A 20562-nucleotide genomic window follows, 5' to 3' on the forward strand; every position below is an offset into this window, starting at 1 on the left:
GGGGGAGTAGTGCCGGGAGGAACAGGAGAAGGGAAGGGGGGGAGAAAGGAGAGAATGGGGGTAACGCCATGACACAGCGCAGCACAACGCCATGACACAGCGCAGCAGAGCGCCATGACACAGCGCAGCACAACGCCATGACACAGCGCAGCACAACGCCATGACTCAATACACATTATTTATCAGTCAGGATTGGTGCTAGGAATGGCAGACAGCCAGCTACATTCTCCTAACATTGCGTCTAGTAATATTATTTTCCAGCAGACAGACACATTGCTCTACCAATCATAGAGAATTTCTGAACACAACAACTGTATGTATTTCATTTTTCTATGTCATGGATAGAGTAGGGAAGGTCTGTAACCCAGATCAGGTTATTTTTGGCTGCCTGGGTCCTGTTGGAGGAGATTTCTCTTCACTTCCTGTCCTAGAGAAGCAACAGGAAATAAGAGGAATTCTCTCCAAAGTGAGAGAAATTTCTATCTTGTACATTTGTCCCCATCGGATCATTTCCACCCTCTCACCTTGCTGCAGTGACACCTATAAAGTTCTGGATTTTCTCTCACTTACCTTCTCTATGACAATGGTCACCCCGAATAAACAGAAGGGGAAACCCCCCCAGCGGGGACACAGACACCAATAAAACATCGTCACGGGGTAACTTGCTGCCATGAATCTACACAACAACAACAACAATTAGGAAAATGTGTCATCAGCAGCTCCATCCACCAACTCTATGACAAAGAAGGTGAAGTCTTGTGACCAGGTTGGCACCTAATAAAACTCGGCGCACCATCGCTGCCCACCTACAACAAGTACTAACCAGGTTCAAAGGTCGAATGCTCAATGGACCCGTGTCTTTATCCAACCTCAAACACTATGTAACTATGTCATGTATATTGGTCATATGAAGGACCGCTAATGATCATTTGGGAAACTATAATTATATAGTAGGACCTCTTCAGTGCTGCCTTTGTCCTGCTTTGTATTTCTTAGGATGCCCGATGTCCTTAGAAATGCAGGTCGAACGCACCCCGTTATTGTCAAACGTTGCATTTTTCCATTGGGACGCAGCTGCATGCATTCACATGGAAAAGCAAACAGAAACAGGGAGGGAGAAGCGCTGCAAACCAAGTGGGAGAGCAGGGTGATGTTGTGGGAAGTGAGGGCTGGGAAAATTGAGGGCGAGTTGTGATTCCCGACCTTCAGTGGTGGATCCAATTTCTCCAGAATGACCCAGAAAACATAAATGTGTGATATGGAGATGAGTAAATTTGTGTGAAAAATAACTCAAAACAAATGTAGTAACTTACCCTTAGGTAAGGAGTGTTGCGATTTGTTTTGAGTTATTTTTCACACAAATTTACTCATCTCCATATCACACATTTATGTTTTCTGGGTCATTCTGGAGAAATTGGATCCACCACTGAAGGTCGGGAATCACAACTCGCCCTCAATTTTCCCAGCCCTCACTTCCCACAACATCACCCTGCTCTCCCACTTGGTTTGCAGCGCTTCTCCCTCCCTGTTTCTGTTTGACTCACCTATCGGTCGGACACCCCGGTACGTATGCTCCTGAAGCCGCTCAACTGAGCAAGTACATTCAGTATTATACTTCATAGAACCCCCCAGATCGAGCGCTGTATCTTGGTATGCTGTCCTTGTAACTTTCCACATGGAAAAGCAGCCACCAAGATGAGTCCTGAGGAGCGGACTGCCACACACCGATACTAGAATATCCCTCCGGACTTTACTGGCATCATTCTGATGAACCACATGAAGAATAATCATCCCACTGCACGGAGTCCTCAGGCTGTGTGCGCAGGATCAGAGGACATGTCCGGATACAGACACATAATATACTTATCCGCTTCATCTTCAGCTCGAAACCTTGATGTAGAAATCAGATTTTCGGAGCAGGAAGAGGCTGTCATGGGTTTCCTTCCTCCCGGCTTTCACATATAGAGAACACTACTTGACACTGAGGTGTGACTGTAAACTACAATCCGCTTGTTACCTCAAAATACCTTTCCAGCGGCCTACAAGTGTATCCGATTCCCCACTCCTTTCCTCTGGCATCGCTCTATAAACAAACATTTCTTATGTTCGGGGTACACATCACATTTCTACCTCCTGTAGGACTACACCCAGCAATGTTTTATGGACGTGACTTCTCATGGAAGCCATTATTCTGAAGCTTAAAAGACAAAACTGTTCTGCATTTGGGGAGTTGGACCCTCTGTCATAGTAATATGGACTTCAGTGTCCCCATTAGGGTGGCTGGGAGAGTCTAAGTGGTTGGTGTTGGTGCCACCATTGGGTGCTCCTGACCTTCTTTGTACATACATAGAGTGGCGCAGCATGCCAAGGGCAGACGTATATGTTGTATACAGACGGGCATCAGCTATATCTCTAGCGGGAGGAGAGAGGACAACGCCAAGCTTTTCAGTACCCAGAACCGTTTCCAGGTCTACAGATGGCTCCAGCTTTCATTTCTGGAACGTTCCAGTCTGTATTTCATCGCTTGTCTTCTCTAAATAATAAAAAAAAGTTCTGCTGCTGACTAAACACAGCCAAGTAATGTTATACTGAAACGTGCAGCATGCACGCCAAGCAGGCCTGCTGTGCCACAAATCAACATACCGAAAGCTCCAATGATCATTTATAATACTGAGGAATATAAACATTCATCTCCCGTCCAACCTGACAGCTAAGAGCAACATATAAGATTATTGGGGATACATCTACTCAGAGGAGCAGAGACACAATAATAATCTACAGTGATCAAACAAGAACCCTGCAAATGTTTGTTAATACTTAGCCAGCATTCTATGGACCTGGAGGGTTCCTCAGCTATGAATGGCCTTCTGCCAGACTTGACACAAAGACCCATCTGCTCTGAAAAAATGACCCCCCTTATTCAAGTGTTCATTATGGGTCCCCATTGGTCAGTAGATGGTGGTGAAGGAAGGGTTAGTTCTGATATGAATAGTGTGGGTGCCCACAATTTATAGATCCCCATGTATAGGTGATGTGCCTGGACCCCCATCAGGAACCTATAGCAAGCACTCTGCTAATGAACAGGAAAATAAATAGAAAAAGCCAGTGATGTGACCTGTCCAAGTCATGTGACTGGCCTGTCCTCCAATCATGGTGTTCTCCATGGGATACAAAGCCGCCTGCATTTTATGAATGGAAAGTAAAATACAGGCTGCAGTATAGAGTAATACTCCGGTGTCCAGTGGGCAGCGATATCCACTCTCTGATATAAATGGCTTCCATAGCATTGATTGACACACCAGTTTGGCTGCACGGTTCCATCACTTCCACTGCCATTTATATATATATTTGGCTACACAGTTCCATCACTTCCTATATACAGTATACATCAGAATCTGTTTGGCTACACAGTTCCATCACTTCCTATATACAGTATACATCAGAATATGTTTGGCTACACAGCTCCCTCACTGCCATCTCCCTCACTGCCATCTCCCTCACTGCCATCTCTCTCTCTCGCTCTCTCTCTCTCGCTCTCTCTCTCTCGCTCTCTCTCTCTCTCTCTCTCTCTCTATATATAGATAGATATACACTGAGTGGCCAGATTATTATGACCACCTGACGTTTGTAGGCAAATTAGCTATAATTTGGCGCTGAAGTTGCTAGAGGGCCAGACCATTATAAATAGGGAAGCAGGTTGGTTACCACGACAGTAGAAGTGATTTGTTTCTGAAGATACGGGGAAACAACGCGATTTAACAGCCTTTGAACGCGGGATGATTGTTGGCGCTCGGAGCCATGGAGCGAGTATCAGCAAAACAGCAGAATTCATTACATGTTGAAGAGCAGCTGTTGTTAAAGTGTTTAAAGACCGGACTGTCAGCCGAAAATCTGGGTCTGAACGTGTGAATTGTGGCCGTCAGCGACTAGTCAATGTTAGGGCAGAACGGGGGAGGGGCAAGACTGGTACAAGACAACAGAAGGGCAACAGTACATCAAATGACTGCAGATCTTAATTAGGGATCCTCTCAAATGATCTCTGAACGCACTGTTCGCCGTACACTGCATCGTATGGGATATGGAAGCCGAAGGCCGGTTCCAACACCTTTGCTGTCTGCAGTTAACAAGATAAAACATCTCCAATTGGCACAGGAACACAAGGATTGGACAGTCGAGCATTGGAGGTCATGTGGTCCGATGAATCACGTTTCCAGTTGCATCATGCAGATGACAGAGTGAAAATTTGGCGGCATAAAAGCATGCACCCCATATGCATGAGTACAACCCTTCAAGCTGGTGGGGGCAGTGTTATGGTTCGGAGCGTGTTTTCATGGCATGATTTGGACCCTTTAATTCGCGTGGAACAACGTCTGAATAGCACAACATACCAAAGTATCGTTGTTGATCAAGTTCATCCCATCATGTTGACGGCGTATCCCAATGGAGATGGCTTCTTCCAACAAGACAATGCGCCATGCCACGCTGCATGTACTGTGCAGGAGTGGTTTCAAGAACACGAGGGAGACTTTACCTTGCTTAGGTGGCCCCCACAATCACCAGATCTCAATCCAATTGCAGCATTTTTGGGACGAAGTTGAAAGAGCCAATCAGGCGGCTGGTTCCACAACCATCAAATCTCACAGAACTGGACAGTGCTATTCATCAGGCATGGCTTCAGATTCCTCGCATCGCCTTTCCCCATCTCGTGGAGTCAATGCCAAGAAGAATCGCCGCAGTATTGAAGGCAAAAGGTGGCCCAACGAAGTACTGATGGGGTGGTCATAATAATCTGGCCACTCAGTGTATATATATATATATAATCAGAATCTGTTTGGCTATACAGTTCCCTCACTTCCTATATACAGTATATATCAGAATCTGAGAAAAATATATATTTTATAAAAGATATATATTTTTCTCGACTGTTGATAGGATTCTTCTATCCTCTTTTTAGAGCTGCTTTAGGTCTTAATTTATTATACATTTCCACTTTAGTCTCCTTTCCAGAAGCGTGGATTATCTATTTCTCATATATCAGAATCTGTTTGGGGGGGAAGCACAAATCCCTGTAACAAATGAACACAACGAAGGAAATATCAGTTGGGCAGATTGTTGAAGTGAACCGCGCGCTTTTTCCACTGATGGCCGATGCTGGTGTTTGAAATGTACCCGGAAACCACGAAAAATAAGAAATTTCATAGTAGACATTTTTTTTTTCAAGTGTTCTTAGCTGCGTGCCAGAGAATGGCAATGTCCTCTGTTACCACGCCAGAGCTTAACAGTTTGGATTCCATAATGGGCCGATCATATGACAGCCCCCCCCTCCTATTAGGGGGAGCGCTTGTTAATGGAGGGCTAATAGTTAAACCTCATTGCCCTCAGCCTGGGACTGTGTGTGAACAGCAGATTTTCCTCTCATACCATCAAACCGCAAAGCCCAAGGCTTCTTCAACATTTGAAGGTGTGAAAAATGTCAAGCGTGTCAGCTCACCAAAATGTTACAAATTTATACAAGACAAATACAAATGTTGTATTAATCCCCATTGTGGGTTTTGTTACAAGTCAGCTTCTTGGTAATAAAATAAATGTTTTTTTATCGCCCTGTAGCTTTGAAAACCACAGTGGGGAGCAAGTATATATATATGTATACTGTATAGATACATACATACAGGCATGGCTAAAAATATTGGCACCCCTGCATTTCTGTCAGATAATGCGCCAAAATTGCAAAGTTGGTGCAATTACAAACGTTTATTTCTTTTGTTTGCGTTGGTTGAGTCAGTTTTTCACCATTTTAGCAGGTTGCCGGTGGAATTTCTATATTGTCAGCACCTGTTCATTGATACCGTGGAGTTTAATTGCAAATTGCAGGAGCATCACAAACTTGATATGCAATTATTTCTTGCAATTTGCAGAAGGTGCCAATCATTTTGTCCGGTCCATTTTTGGAGTTATGCGTGGAATGGGTCAGATTTGGATTAAACGGCATTCAGGGTTAAAAATAGTCTGAGTAGCACGACGAGACCATTACACAAGTCATTCTTGGTGGGTTGTCTACACAGGAAATTCCGGATCTGAAACCAACCCTTAGGCACTACACTCAAACCATAAGCAGCCAAAGATGCCGGGGCTCAGCGTATCCCCAGCGCCAACACAACACTGTTTCTGATTTATTCTGGAATACGTTTGTTTAAACACTGGCAAGATCTGGAGATCCAGGACGGCACATTTTAGTCCCATGAAACTCTCGGGGCCCATTTGTTATGAACAATGAAAACGATCAATCTCCGAAATCAGCCAAACTACAGAAACACAACAACCCCAAATGCCCAATTGGCCCCTAGTAACCAACAATCATACGGCCCGTCGCTTTGTGTTAGAGGTCGGCTTGTTTAGTTTCTTGAATTATCTTCTACAAAATTTTGCCGTTTGATGAAATTACCGAGTTTTATGTGAAATAAACTGGAAAATGGCGAGCACTCGTTGGTCAGTGTGGTCACCTGACCGTGCTGACCAATGAGAAGTGCTGCTCAGCCATTTGTGAGCAAAATACAGAGCGTAGGGCTGCGCTGCCATGCACGGAGTATGGATAGTACACCGGGTGAGGGGAAGGAGCGTTCACCAGGTAAGTATGTGGGGTGGGGGGGTCGATTGGAGGGGGTAATTCCATTTTCTCAAATTCACCTGAGAAAGAGGAATTACCCTTTAAACAGACTTATACTTAGTCATATAATAGTACTCCATTCATAATGAATAATAAGTCCTTATATAGAAAGGAAGGAGTTTCGGGTACTTCCTCTGTCCCAACCAAAACCTATTTTTTCCCCATTTGGATAGAGTAGAGAAGGACTAGAGCCCCTGCTGGGTATTCACTTCCATCCAGGGCTTAGTCACAGAGATTTATCTCACTTCCTGTCCTGCTGACAGGAAGAAGATCTGCATCAGGGACACAGACAGAAATAAAACTCTGACAGTGGTTCGAGGCTTCTTCTACTCTACTAGAGACAGACATTTTTTTATTTCTGGCTCTGCTGCTGTTTTCTTCACTTCCTGTCTAGTCAAATTTGTCAGCAGGACAGGAAGTGAGGATAAATCTACAACAGGCCCCACATAGCAATACAAATCAGAAACAGTTCAAACTCTTCCTCACTCTATCCCAAGGGTAGATAACCTCAGCACTCCAGCTGTGCGGGAACCACAAATCCCATCATGCCTTTGCCTCTGCGGGTCATGCTTGTGGCTGTCAAGGGTCTTGTCAGAAAAGACGCCCCTACGCCCCTTGTGGATAAATCTTTTCTCCACTAATTTTAGGTGGTGGCCTCTAGTCCTTGTTAAGTCTAGGGGTTGAGACATAACCTGTATTTATGCCTCATGGGACTTGTAGTTCCACAAGAGCTGGAGTGCTGAGGCTGCCTCTCCCTGGTCTGTCCAAAGCTAAGAAAACACTTTGGGCTGGACACACACATTAAATGGCAGCTTTTATTCCCATTTTCTGAATGAACGATCTTTGTTGTCCAATTAAACTAATCAGACGCTACTGAATATGACGGGAGGAATGTGACTAGCGGGTATGGAGCAAGTTCTTCTTCAGACACTTGTTCTTGCATGTCACCATCGGGGACCCCACAGGTGAAGCTCGTAAGGCACGGCGATCCCAGCCCACATCCTACGTCCATAAAGCACTAGGAGAGTCAACATTCACTCTTCCAGAAACAGAAGTGTAGCACAGTACAGACACGCCAAATAACTGGGGGCCGCAGAACACAGATCGAGTCATTATACAACAGCCCTGCCTTAGTTTTATTTTCAGAAGAAAGGGACTTTTATAATCTGCTGGAATGTTACGGAGCAGACATGACTCGGGGCCATCAACTATCTCTACAGCCATCACACATTTCTATTGCGCTTAACTGGCTCCATATTGGCAGTTCTAAGGTTCGGCCAGTGCCGGGGTAAAGTTGTGGAAAACACGCGGCTCGATCTGAAGTTCATTCTATGGGATCGAATGTCCCGCTAAGAACAGGAAGTGTAGAAAGAAGCAATGAGGGGCGTGATGTAATCCAAGATGGCGGCACGGTGAGATCCCGTGTAGAGGGAACATGCAGAGTATGAGTGGAAACCTCCAAGAAGGGAAAAGAAAAGTCACCTTCCCCTCCTGTGAGAAGACCCTGCTGACCCTGGTATTATATCAAATCCCTAATTAGAAGAGATCTATACCCCGGCAGGACTGAACCGCTGATGGGTACATTGGGGCAAATGTATGAAAACTGGGGCAGACAGAGATCTTCTCTCTTCAGTTCAGTTAAGCTTGGAAAAACAAAGAGAGAAGCCGATTGGTTGCCACAGGCAACTACACCAGATTCTATCTGCTCCAGTTTTTATAAATCCCCCCCGATACTATATAAAGACCATACAGCAAGGATGGCCTATCAGCCTCATATAGAAACCCTAACACCTTCAATGCGTTGCACATGACGTAATTTGTGATTTCCACACTGGAAGAATAATGTGTCACTGATCTACACTTGGTCTGGGGATCTCAGGTAAACCCCAGGCAATCAGGGTAATATATTACATAGATGGGAACTGTTGGGCCTGCCAATGGGTTTGTAATTCTGTGCATCAGGTACCTCTGCCAGACAGTACAACCGTGTCTATGACCTCCACTGTAGTATGGCACAGCTTAGTCAGGGTCACGGGGTCAGAACACAAAGAAGCAGCAGACGGATGTGGTCACCTCTGTCCAATCCATGAGCCAGCAGAAGGCAACGGTCATACCGAGATGGCACTGATACGATGAGACACTTTATTTACGTTCTCAGTAGGACCATAAAATAGTGTCAATTATGGGAAAGTGAAATCTGCAAGAGATGGAGAAAATATCACAGAAAACATTACTCTAAATGCCATATACTGTATATTTATATATGTATCTACCCTGCAGAAGTCCTCGGGGTTCTAATTTCCTTCTCTTCTCCATTACCAGAGAAATCTACAAGCAAGGAGACTGCAAAGAATTGCCAGCACAATGCCCTGTTCCCATGGTCAAGAGAGATGCCAAAAGCCTTCTGAAAGAACACAGGCCCGGGCACTGTACAGCCTACATCAGAAGTGGTTATGATGGGGCCTGCGGGGCCACAACAAAGAGACAACAGTGTACCAGTCAATGTGCCGCCTTCATAATATGTGGCCTGCAGCTGTGTGTGTCCTTATCTGTATTGAAATAGATCAGATGGATAAGACGCTGCAGCATGAACCCTTTGATTGCTTTGTACAGTTACACAGCTCTGGTATTAATGATATGGTTTTTTAGGTTGTTGTGGTATACTCTGCGTACACCATGTAAGCACAGCAAGCTTGTATTCACGTGATGAATTACATACCAGGGATCTGTTTGTATTATTATCAGCAGCTTTGACTCTGTCCATTGCCATAATAATGGAGACTGCTGCTGTTAGGTATTATTGGGGGCAGGAGAGGCACTGATCTGCTTTAGATGACCAACATGCAAGAAATGTGCAAACAAGGAAAAGAGACATGAGGCAAGCGCAGAGGGAGGAATAAATGAGGAAAACCCTTTAAAGAAGACCCATTACTTGTTAGGGGCTCCTAATGACAGTTGTATTCGGAGTAAATGAGATCAAAGATCCGTTGTGGTGTAATAAGATCCCAGACAATTGTTAGGCTGAGAATCAGGAGTACCTGTCTTGTCTTTTAGGTGTAGGGACTGCTTTGAGTGATTGAGAATAACAAGACACAGAACCCTGCCTGATCCGCGCAGTTTCACTTCCCCAAACCATGAACAGTGTTTATTAATGGCGAGAAGGTGGAGAGGACGACTGTCCGATGTGCTAACCTGCAGACGTATGGGGTGTACACAGGACTGTTTACAGAGGATACTCAATATGTAATCAGCTCCAGACTACAGAAATACTCTTCTATATAGTCCGGCAGTTTCCATCTCTTATTATAACCTGTTAGTAATGTTGTGTCAGTTCCTTAAGCTGGGGCGGCAGCTACTATGAACATCGAGGCCAACCCCCGGGGCACCAAGCATATAGAGGTATCAGTAAAAGTCGATCAAAAGTTCTCCCTTAGGTCCTCCTCTGCAGATTGACAGCAGGCAGGTGCAATAGCCAGCCTGCTATTGGCTACTGCAATTTCAAATAGTATTGAATACTGAATAGTTTTTCAGTATCGAGTACGAGTATTTTTTGTTTGGTACCGATACCGGAAGTCCCATTAAAAAAGACGCCTTCCCGATTAGCCGGGAAGCTGCCTCCATGCTCCCTCGTCACCAGGAGCATGGAGCCGTCTTTCTGGCCAATCAGGAAGCCGGGGGACGGGTAATGACTCGCTGCCCGGCTTCCTGATTGGTTGTTGGGAAGCTGGCCAATCAAGAAGCCGGGGGGCGGGTAATGACTCACCCCCTGGCTTCCTGATTGGCTGGGTAGCCAGCTCCATGCTCCCTGCTGATGAGGGAGCAGGGAGCCGGCTTCCTGATACCGGAAGTTCCGGTATGGGGATAAACACCGGGACCATTATGGAGAGTACGAGTATCGGTGCATCATTATAAAATAGCCAATAGCAGGATGTAAAACGTGTTACTGGCTTTCTACTGCAGGCAGTTGATCCGAAAAGGGGGCATGGGGGGTGCAGCAGGGGCAGGGGGGAATGCAGAGTCACAGCAGCTTACAGTGGTCTCTCCTACCTGCTGGGTGCCGGCTGCAGAGGTCTGTCTCCCCTCTGATCCCTGCTGCCTCTGCTGAAACAGACAGGGAGAACAGCGGGGATGGAAGGGGACACAGACCGCAGAATGCAGCGGACTCCCAACGGGAAGGAGAATAGAGGAGCAGAGCTGATGCAGCAGCGGGGGACCGTGAACGGGCTGACAAAAGTCCAGGTGCCAGAACACAATTTCTAGTCACCATGGCAACCTGGCACCAGGAAATAGTTGATCCCTGTCATATCTGACATATGAAGTGCTGGAGTATTTTTGCTTCTGGATCAGATCTGCTGAACTAAGACAAGATGAAGGGGGATGTGTCTCTTATTGTTTTGATACTATCCACATATGTATGCCTGTTGGTGGTGTGGGGTGGGGGGCCAGGGGTCTATTAAAGAAGCGGACCTTGCATTTTGATGTGGGGGTCTCCTTTAATTAGCAAAAACGCTAGTTGAGCAGCCGATCCCCAGGAAACTCATTCGGCTGTTTGACTGACAGGATAAAACTGTCTGTAAATCCCGGGGGAATTATTTCCTCCTTCCTCCTACCAGTGCCAGAACATAGTATGTAACAGTTATCCCGCTAAGGATGTATCTTCAGTTTATGGACGATTTAATGACAGCCTGACTGTGCAATAACACACCGCAATAATAGAAAATCCTCACATAAATAACTGGAAGCCACTTGCCGCAGCCCATCAGAATGATCCATCTGCTTCAGATGACGTGCCAGCATGTAACATGGAAAATGCAGTGTGAAGTTTTCAGGCTACAAGCATTACAAATCAATGTTGTCTTAAATGTTCCAGAGGAAGATCAGGCCCCGAGAGAGGCAAGATGGCGGCTTCCGCGATGCTGTGAAATTACAGACCCCGGCCTGTCCTACTTGATACATCCAGCAAGTGGTAAGAGACACAGAGCCAAAGCTAAACTATGCGACAGAAGCTGGGCGTATGTATACATTTCATCATATACAAACCTTGGCTGCCTGATACTTATAAAACAGAATGAAAGCATATTGTCACTGCAGGACTTTTGTGTAATCAGTACGATATATTTAAAGTGAACCTGTCACCGAAGTGAAACGTATAAACAAAGCATGGGCCTGTAAAAAGAAACAGGACGCTTCCCTCTCCCGCCGCCCATGTTGCTGAACACTGTTCCGATGCTGAGAAATCATTTCCTGAGGTCCACATACTTTGGGGAGTGTTGATCTCCGTCCACACCGTAGCGTTCTCTGGCTCCTTCACTGATCCCCACAGTACTGCCGAGTCCTCTAATGATGTGGAGGTCAGCAGGAATAACCAGCGAGTTCCGCAGTAGAGCGACCCCCCCAGTTTTTCAGTAAACTTGTGGGGGGGAACCATTCCTCAGCAACAGAATGGCGTTCAGTGGCTAGGGCAGCAGGAGAGGTAAGTATTCCACTTCTTTACAGGTACGTGGTTTGTTCAGAGGTGTCACCTATGTGACAGGGTCCCTTTAAACTGGAATGGCAGTAGAGTATTCATATAATGTTGTGTACAGGCAGTTGGAACCCGTGAGCCTGAACAAAGAACTGTCTGCGATGCCTAAAACAATCAATGGGATTCCGTATGTTCGTTATAAATATCACAGACATCATCGTTTAGATTCAGATAATAAACTCTAGTTGACAAACTTTTACCTGTTGTCCTTATGTTGCTGTGTGTGTTGTATACAGTATACACAGTATATAGATCAGGGATAATGTGCAGTAACCAATCAGATTTCTGCTTATTATATCTAATTGGCTGTCACATTATGCAAATTATGATTTCCTCTTTGGGCTTCACTTCTACATGTGTTATTTAATGCCACAAAACATTAGGATCTTGTCTTACCGTCATCCAGATATGCCTGGTCCAGGTTCTGCTCCTGCTTCACGGTGACCCCGGAAGGTGCGGTTTCCTTCTGCTCTGCTCCCGGAGGGATGCTTTTTGGAGGCCTGTGGCCGCTGGACTGTTGCTGGATTACCGTTGGGTAGGGAATGGGGCTTAATCTCTGGGTCTGGCTGGGCCGCGGCAGACTGGGAGCGAAGTCGGAGCACATTGTGTGCTGGAACTCCTGGTGGCTTCCACACCTCATCTGGTGATTGATGGGAGAAAAATGAATGACTGGAGATGGCTGCGAGTTGGCCACGGAATGGACAGGAGAGCCAGCGTGGACGAGAACTGATCTGTGAACATCGGGGACAGCGATATGCGAGGCCACCAGGGGAGGCTGATGAAAGCCTAGTTGACTGGGGCTCATACTTTTGCTCCTCTGGTAGGCAGCGGCTGATGGACTCTGTTGAGAATATCGAGAATCGGGTGATGGAAGACCGGGTCGTACTTGCTGACAAGAGACCAAGTTGGCCACCAGGCAGGATGGAGAATCATTGCTCATTGGATGCTGGGAGTAGTAGCTCTGTGAAACAGACCCCAGGGCGCTGTGTGCGCTGCTGACCACTATGGGAGAATTGTATTCATCGAGAGGTTCTGATTTAATGGATGGCACTGAAACACAAGTAAAAAAAAAAAAAATTGTCTATCAGTATTTAATCCAACAAAGGAGGAGGAACTTGCTGGAATCTAAAAACCGCCAAGGAACACAAGCCTTCATTTATACTAGGGATGCACCGATACCTTTCGAGTACCCATCCCGATACTTGGCAATTTCATGAGAACTACCAGGGTTGCAGTAGTTGCAGCTGGGACATGGCCCTGGTGCTCCACCATTGTCCTGAAATCATTAGTCTGTATTGTTTTAGGAAAACTGTCACATGACAATAAACAATAATGTATCAGTACCTGTATCTGTGAGGACTCAGACAAGTATCATTCAGTACTTGTACTTGCAAAAATGGTATCAGTGCATCCAGGGGTGTATCTACTGCAAGGCAAACTAGGTGAGGACTTAGGCAAGTATCAGTACTTGTATCTGTGAGGACTTGCGCAAGTATCAGTACTTGTACTTGAAAAAACTGGTATCGGTGCATCCCTTATATATATTTATAATAACAAAATCATACATTAAAACAGAGATGTACAAATCCCAGGAGCTCCGTGTGCTCCTTACAAATGACAGTGGCCTCCTAACTTTAGAATTTTGCTCTAGTCTAGTCTTGGAGCTCGAAAAGTATCTTTACTTGTGTCCTGGAATTTCTACAGCTCATCAGTAACATAGAATAGTCAGCTACTGGACACAAATTAACACCATTCCAACGCACATAACAAGGTCAGGACATGCTCTAACTACCTAGAGACACTGTCATAGTATTCTAATAAAATAAACATTTCATGTTAGGACTTTAGGGAACATCTGGTGGCTGTAGTATCTTCTTCCTCACATTGAGTGCTGTCTATGGTGGGTGGGGGCGATTCAAATGACCCTGCAGTGTTAAAAACACTAATAAGAAATTCTAAGTGAAGTGAGCCCGCATACCATAACAGAGGACATATTTGTGCATACTAGAACATGGACACGTCAATTTATTCTACATGGCGTTCTCTGCATAGGTAGTTCCAGCAATGGGAAACAGGCTTTCTTCTGCTTGGGGACTACAAAGTTCTTGCAACATCCAGTTCCAAGAGAACTTGAGTCCTGACTAGTCCTGGTCTGTCCAGCAAGACTTGCTCTGAGATGGACAGACAAGGCTTGCTCTGAGATGGACGGACAAGACTTGCTCTGAGATGGAGAGACAAGACTTGCTCTGAGATGGAGAGACAAGACTTGCTCTGAGATGGAGAGACAAGACTTGCTCTGAGATGGAGAGACAAGACTTGCTCTGAGATGGAGAGACAAGACTTGCTCTGAGATGGAGAGACAAGACTTGCTCTGAGATGGAGAGACAAGACTTGCTCTGAGATGGAGAGACAAGACTTGCTCTGAGATGGAGAGACAAGACTTGCTCTGAGATGGAGAGACAAGACTTGCTCTGAGATGGAGAGACAAGACTTGCTCTGAGATGGAGAGACAAGACTTGCTCTGAGATGGAGAGACAAGACTTGCTCTGAGATGGAGAGACAAGACTTGCTCTGAGATGGAGAGACAAGACTTGCTCTGAGATGGAGAGACAAGACTTGCTCTGAGATGGAGAGACAAGACTTGCTCTGAGATGGAGAGACAAGACTTGCTCTGAGATGGAGAGACAAGACTTGCTCTGAGATGGAGAGACAAGACTTGCTCTGAGATGGAGAGACAAGACTTGCTCTGAGATGGAGAGACAAGACTTGCTCTGAGATGGAGAGACAAGACTTGCTCTGAGATGGAGAGACAAGACTTGCTCTGAGATGGAGAGACAAGACTTGCTCTGAGATGGAGAGACAAGACTTGCTCTGAGATGGAGAGACAAGACTTGCTCTGAGATGGAGAGACAAGACTTGCTCTGAGATGGAGAGACAAGACTTGCTCTGAGATGGAGAGACAAGACTTGCTCTGAGATGGAGAGACAAGACTTGCTCTGAGATGGAGAGACAAGACTTGCTCTGAGATGGAGAGACAAGACTTGCTCTGAGATGGAGAGACAAGACTTGCTCTGAGATGGAGAGACAAGACTTGCTCTGAGATGGAGAGACAAGACTTGCTCTGAGATGGAGAGACAAGACTTGCTCTGAGATGGAGAGACAAGACTTGCTCTGAGATGGAGAGACAAGACTTGCTCTGAGATGGAGAGACAAGACTTGCTCTGAGATGGACAGACAAGACTTGCTCTGAGATGGACGGACAAGACTTGTTCTGAGATGGACGGACAAGACTTGCTCTGAGATGGACAGACAAGACATGTTCTGAGATGGACAGACAAGACTTGTTCTGAGATGGACAGACAAGACTTGTTCTGAGATGGACAGACAAGACTTGTTCTGAGATGGACAGACAAGACTTGCTCTGAGATGGACAGACAAGACTTGTTCTGAGATGGACAGACAAGACTTGCTCTGAGATGGACAGACAAGACATGTTCTGAGATGGACAGACAAGACTTGTTCTGAGATGGACAGACAAGACTTGTTCTGAGATGGACAGACAAGACTTGTTCTGAGATGGACAGACAAGACTTGCTCTGAGATGGACAGACAAGACTTGCTCTGAGATGGACGGACAAGACTTGTTCTGAGATGGACGGACAAGACTTGCTCTGAGATGGACAGACAAGACATGTTCTGAGATGGACAGACAAGACTTGTTCTGAGATGGACAGACAAGACTTGTTCTGAGATAGACAGACAAGACTTGCTCTGAGATGGACAGACAAGACTTGTTCTGAGATGGACAGACAAGACATGTTCTGAGATGGACAGACAAGACTTGTTCTGAGATGGACAGACGAGAACTAGTCAAGGCTCAAATGGCCACAGGTGTACATTCACATGATTTCCATAGAACGAGCATTGATGAAGAAAAGGGATGTCTATTCTCATTTGACTACAATGTTAAGAACATCCAAGATCCAACCTGCCAACATCTCTAGAAACAATCAGGCAAATACCAGAAGACCAGCTTCCTGCTTTTATGGAAAAATGGATTATGATGTGTAAAACATGAAAAGTAGGGACAACCGCTCTCTGTGGTGAACCAGACAGTCGATATCCATTGCACTTTGCTGAATGCAGCTTGGAAACGTCTTTGTTGGATTGTGGTCACGTCCTGCTTGAATATTGACTATATTGTTCTTTATAGAGGGAACACTGCCTCTATGGTTGACATATGAAAACACTCTGCCCAAATCCAATAGGTCCAGGAGCGCTACAAAGTTAAAGGAGAACTATGAGGTGAGTAATTTCCTCTCATCCTCATAGTTCGAGCCGACGTGTGACAATGAAACTGTCACACGTCAGCTCAATAGATCGGGAATTGAGCGAACACATACCGGCGCTCGCTCGCTTCTCGATCATCTCCCTGCAGAGAACAGTGACTGTCACTCACGGCTCCCTGCAGGGATTCCCCCCTCCCCGGTCCGATCCTCTAGCGCTGACTGGCGGAACGGACTGGGGAGGGGGTGGGTACAGCTGGCTCTGCCTCTAGATAGGCAGAGCGAGCTGTCACTCACGCAGCTGGGCTGATCTTGACAGTAATGTCGGGATCCGTCCCGGCTGCGGCGGTCCCAGTATACCGCAAGCTGTAGCTCCCTATATACTGAGCTTCGGGTGACGGGAGGACGCTAGTTTATGTCCTCCTGTGACCCTTAAGAGAACTATGGGGGAGAACAGTGACCCCATCGTTCTCCTTTAACAAAGTTAATGCCGGACTCCAGGCAAACATATATTGGTTTTTTTACCAGATAAAAACTGGCACATTTTGTTCAGGCAGTCCTGAGATTTACACAGCTCTGCCAGATAGCAAGCTGGTGACCTTCTATACTGTATGCAATACAGCTTTGTCACTTCCCTGCCTGTGACTGGATACTGAAAGAACAGCAGAAACTGATAAGGTTATCTCTCTCCTCCTACCAGGTAGGATAATAATAGTTGCATTTGAAAATAAATCTGATGATTTAATACAGAATATAAAACTACAATAAATTATGTATTTTATATCTGCCTGGAGTTCAGTGTTCAGAACATTTGTGTTCATTAGAAAGGGATGATGTTCCTTTGCCTAGCTGAAAGTGAAAAGCCCCTTTAACCCGCCATTGGTTCATTGTTACTGTAGGCATCCGGTAATGATTACATGAATAATTATTGGATTCCACACAAAGGGGTCAAACAGTTGGACGTCAAATCACACGAAGGTGAAAATACCACTACAATGCATGCGGCGTCTTTGGGGGTCACGGGTTTCATTAATCATCATATTTCACAGCTAGTGTGAATCATGATGGGATACCCTAATGACCAGCAATCTACAGTAAAGCAGGTCAATGGGAAACCACCATATGCATAAGTGGAGGGGTGACTCACAAACCAAACTAGCACCCAACAATCGAGTCATTTGTATGATTTCCTGCAGATACGCAAGAGGAAATATGACTTTGCTCATTGCCCTACACATGAACTCTATGTAGATCAAAGAAAGTATACCAAAACTGCAGAAAAGGTTGTGCATTGCCCTTTAAGAGGTACATGTCATCCTTGTGAAGTGGAGGCAGCCATGTTGTAGGCTTGACATGAAACCTATCAAATCAGTCAGTGAATCACAACACGTATCATGAAGCACTTTTCTCCTAGAAAATTGATGCAGTAACTATTCCTTCAACTTAAAAAATGTCTGCTGGTCTGGTGTACGAGTTCCTCTGGCACAAAGCAGTGTCCGAATCCTAAGATGGAAGTGACCTCTCCCACGTGTTAGTTCTGGGGCTGTAAAGCTGAACCTTAATATCTTCACTGCTATTAAAATTGCTCTCCTGAGGGCAAAAAAAATAATTGCATTTTACTGATTGGTGCATAAGGCCTATACTGCTCTTGTATGTAATGATCTCAGGTCATTTAACATTGTATCCTTGTACCCAACCTGTCGTGTAATGTTATGTTTTCTTAATAAAACTCTCCTAAAACCGATGTGACCATATGCCAGTGTCAGCTTCCATGCCAGATTTCTCACAAGCCCACCATCCTCTGATGTGTGAAATACAACGCGTGCTTATGACCATCAAGCATTCTGGAAGTCAGGTACTTACCTGGGTGGTAGGTGAAGTGCTGAGCCTGGCTTTTTTTCCTTTTGCCATTTATAACATAGAAGTTGACTTTCACCGGAGAGGTGATGTGCTTGCTGCGGTATTCTGGGACCTCCACGAATAGCATGCTCTGAAATGAAGGAGGAGAGCGGAAGCATTCAGGACCACAGTGGTATGTACGGTAATAACGTTATCGATCTTGGTAAACACTTTCAATGGATTTTCTATCTTTCGGCATAAGATTAAAAACCTCTCTACTTGTGGTACACTTTATGGTCAGAGAGTGCGTCCTTGTGCAGTTACCTGCCAATCACAGCGGTCCTAAGGTTGCTGAAAAGCGAAATGTTTATCTATTTACAGCATGAGAAACCTCTGGGCCTTCCACTGGGGACATGCCGATAAGGTGAGCAGATCGGGGCCCTCTAGTAGCCCTACTTGTGACAAGAAATCCAGAGGCTTGGTGCCCCTAGGAGTGTGTGTTTTGCATAGAAACTACTGATGATCTCATATGAAAGGGGGGGAGTATGCCTAGAGATGTGATGTTCCGCCGCACATTAGGTTGTCTCTCTCAAAGTTGCGTCATTAGAATAAACTTACGTGCTGACTTTTGTCTTTATCCACTGTTGCCTCGCTCTCCCAAATCTGCTGTCCGTCTAAAACACAAAAATAGAGAAACGTTACTCACTGCTGGGAGTGCTACAAAGGGAATGAATACTGTTATTCATGTGCAAGCTTCATACGTTTATACATTATACACAATGTACAGCTGACATATCATAACATTCCATCTGGGATCAGATTTCTTATACAAGCAGCTTCTGCTATACAGACTCATCCGCCTTCCCCGGGTTTATGGAGATCGTTTGCTTGCAGATTAAATAAGAATCATCATGCTGTCAAAGTCAAAGAATAATTGCAGAGAGAGAATATCACCAACCATTTCAGAGACTGAACAGGGGCCCCTTTCTCAAGTCTTCTTTTGTGCGGTCCCCATACAATGGTAGGTGAGATTCTATCACTGATATCTAAAGACAAATAGTTTTTGCAAGCGGTGTGCTGATGGAAATTCTCTGTGTGTTAGGATTACAGATTTTGCACCCCATCTACGGCAATAGCCATCTAGTGTGCGCCTGTCACTATTTTATATGCATTTTAGGGACCAACATACTGCTCACATGCAGCTCTCTACCATAGACTTAAATGGAGAGCAGGAGCGTCCCGGGGGCCGCGTGCCACCGGGAGCGGAGACCGGGTGACACCCGGCCGTGACGTCATCGCGTGTGCGCGGTCATTTAAGTGACGCCTGCCGGCGGCCACCTTAGAGATGGACGCCGGCAGAGAAAGGAGGGGACGTTCACACGGCGGGATGAGGTATGCTGCCGGTGCTGCCTCTCTCCTGACTTTTTAGAGGCGGTGACACCAAAATGACTGTCAGTCATTTTGGTGTCACCTGATGGAGAGTATGTTTTCCTAAGACAGCACCCCCCCATTAAAATCTAGGTAAAGGGCTGCTCATGTGTGACTGTAGTGGGCCCCATGATCAGAATGTCTGGTGTATAGGAGTTGAAGAGGTGGAGGGGGTCTCTTTATGGCCATGGCTGCATGACAAATCACTTATTTCTAGAGACCTCTGCTGAAATAAAAAAGGAACACGGTCATTGCTGACGTCTTTTTCTGAAAATGCCAGCTGTCTGGCTTGTCATGCCAATTTACTCGATATTTTGAGATGCTGGAAATAAGAAGGCGGCTCAGGAATTCAGCCCTGGCAGAAACTGTTCCCATAAAGTGTGGTTTCACTAAACTAATTACGCTTGACGAGGGTGTTGAAAACGCCAGCTCCCTATAGGCCGAGAAGTAATACGTTTGGCGACAAAGCAAAGAGCTGTAAAACGCTAAACACTTGCATTATCCGGCGGACAGGAGCCACAAACTGCGTCATGCGATCTGTATGAGTGTGAAAAAGACAAAAACTGAGTGGAATAATCCCGAAATGAGGCTGTTTCTGAAATTCCGGTGCTAAGCCTTCACAAGAGCGCAGTTTTCTCTTATCTCATAGGTGAAGCAACAAATGAGGTGTTACTGGAACTATTCAATTGTTTCCATTTTTCTCTGATGAAATGAAAACAATGATGTCAGTCTTTTCAGCTGTCCGCACAATCAAAGTCTTTTTTTAAATTTTCGCTCTCGTCGCGCCTGAACTTTATCAACGCCGTTTGCTTGATGAAAAC

General features: G+C 45.5%; 1 protein-coding gene across 1 annotated transcript in view; it reads right to left on the bottom strand.

The window, feature by feature from the left end:
* Window positions 1–8844: 8844 nt before the first annotated feature.
* NFATC2 (nuclear factor of activated T-cells 2) overlaps window positions 8845–20562 on the bottom strand; it is a 64034-nt gene continuing 52316 nt past the window's right edge. Inside the window, exons 7-12 of the mRNA XM_018566956.1 lie at window positions 18932–18987; window positions 18338–18464; window positions 12585–13238; window positions 11924–12001; window positions 8984–9127; window positions 8845–8861 (exon numbers count right to left, since the gene is read on the bottom strand). Of these exons, the coding sequence (XP_018422458.1) occupies window positions 8845–8861; window positions 8984–9127; window positions 11924–12001; window positions 12585–13238; window positions 18338–18464; window positions 18932–18987 (1076 nt within the window). The remainder of the gene's footprint in view (window positions 8862–8983; window positions 9128–11923; window positions 12002–12584; window positions 13239–18337; window positions 18465–18931; window positions 18988–20562) is intronic.

The sequence above is a fragment of the Nanorana parkeri genome, unplaced genomic scaffold (assembly GCF_000935625.1).
Source record: "Nanorana parkeri isolate BGI_ZX_2015 unplaced genomic scaffold, ASM93562v1 scaffold992, whole genome shotgun sequence".
NCBI lineage: Eukaryota > Metazoa > Chordata > Amphibia > Anura > Dicroglossidae > Nanorana > Nanorana parkeri.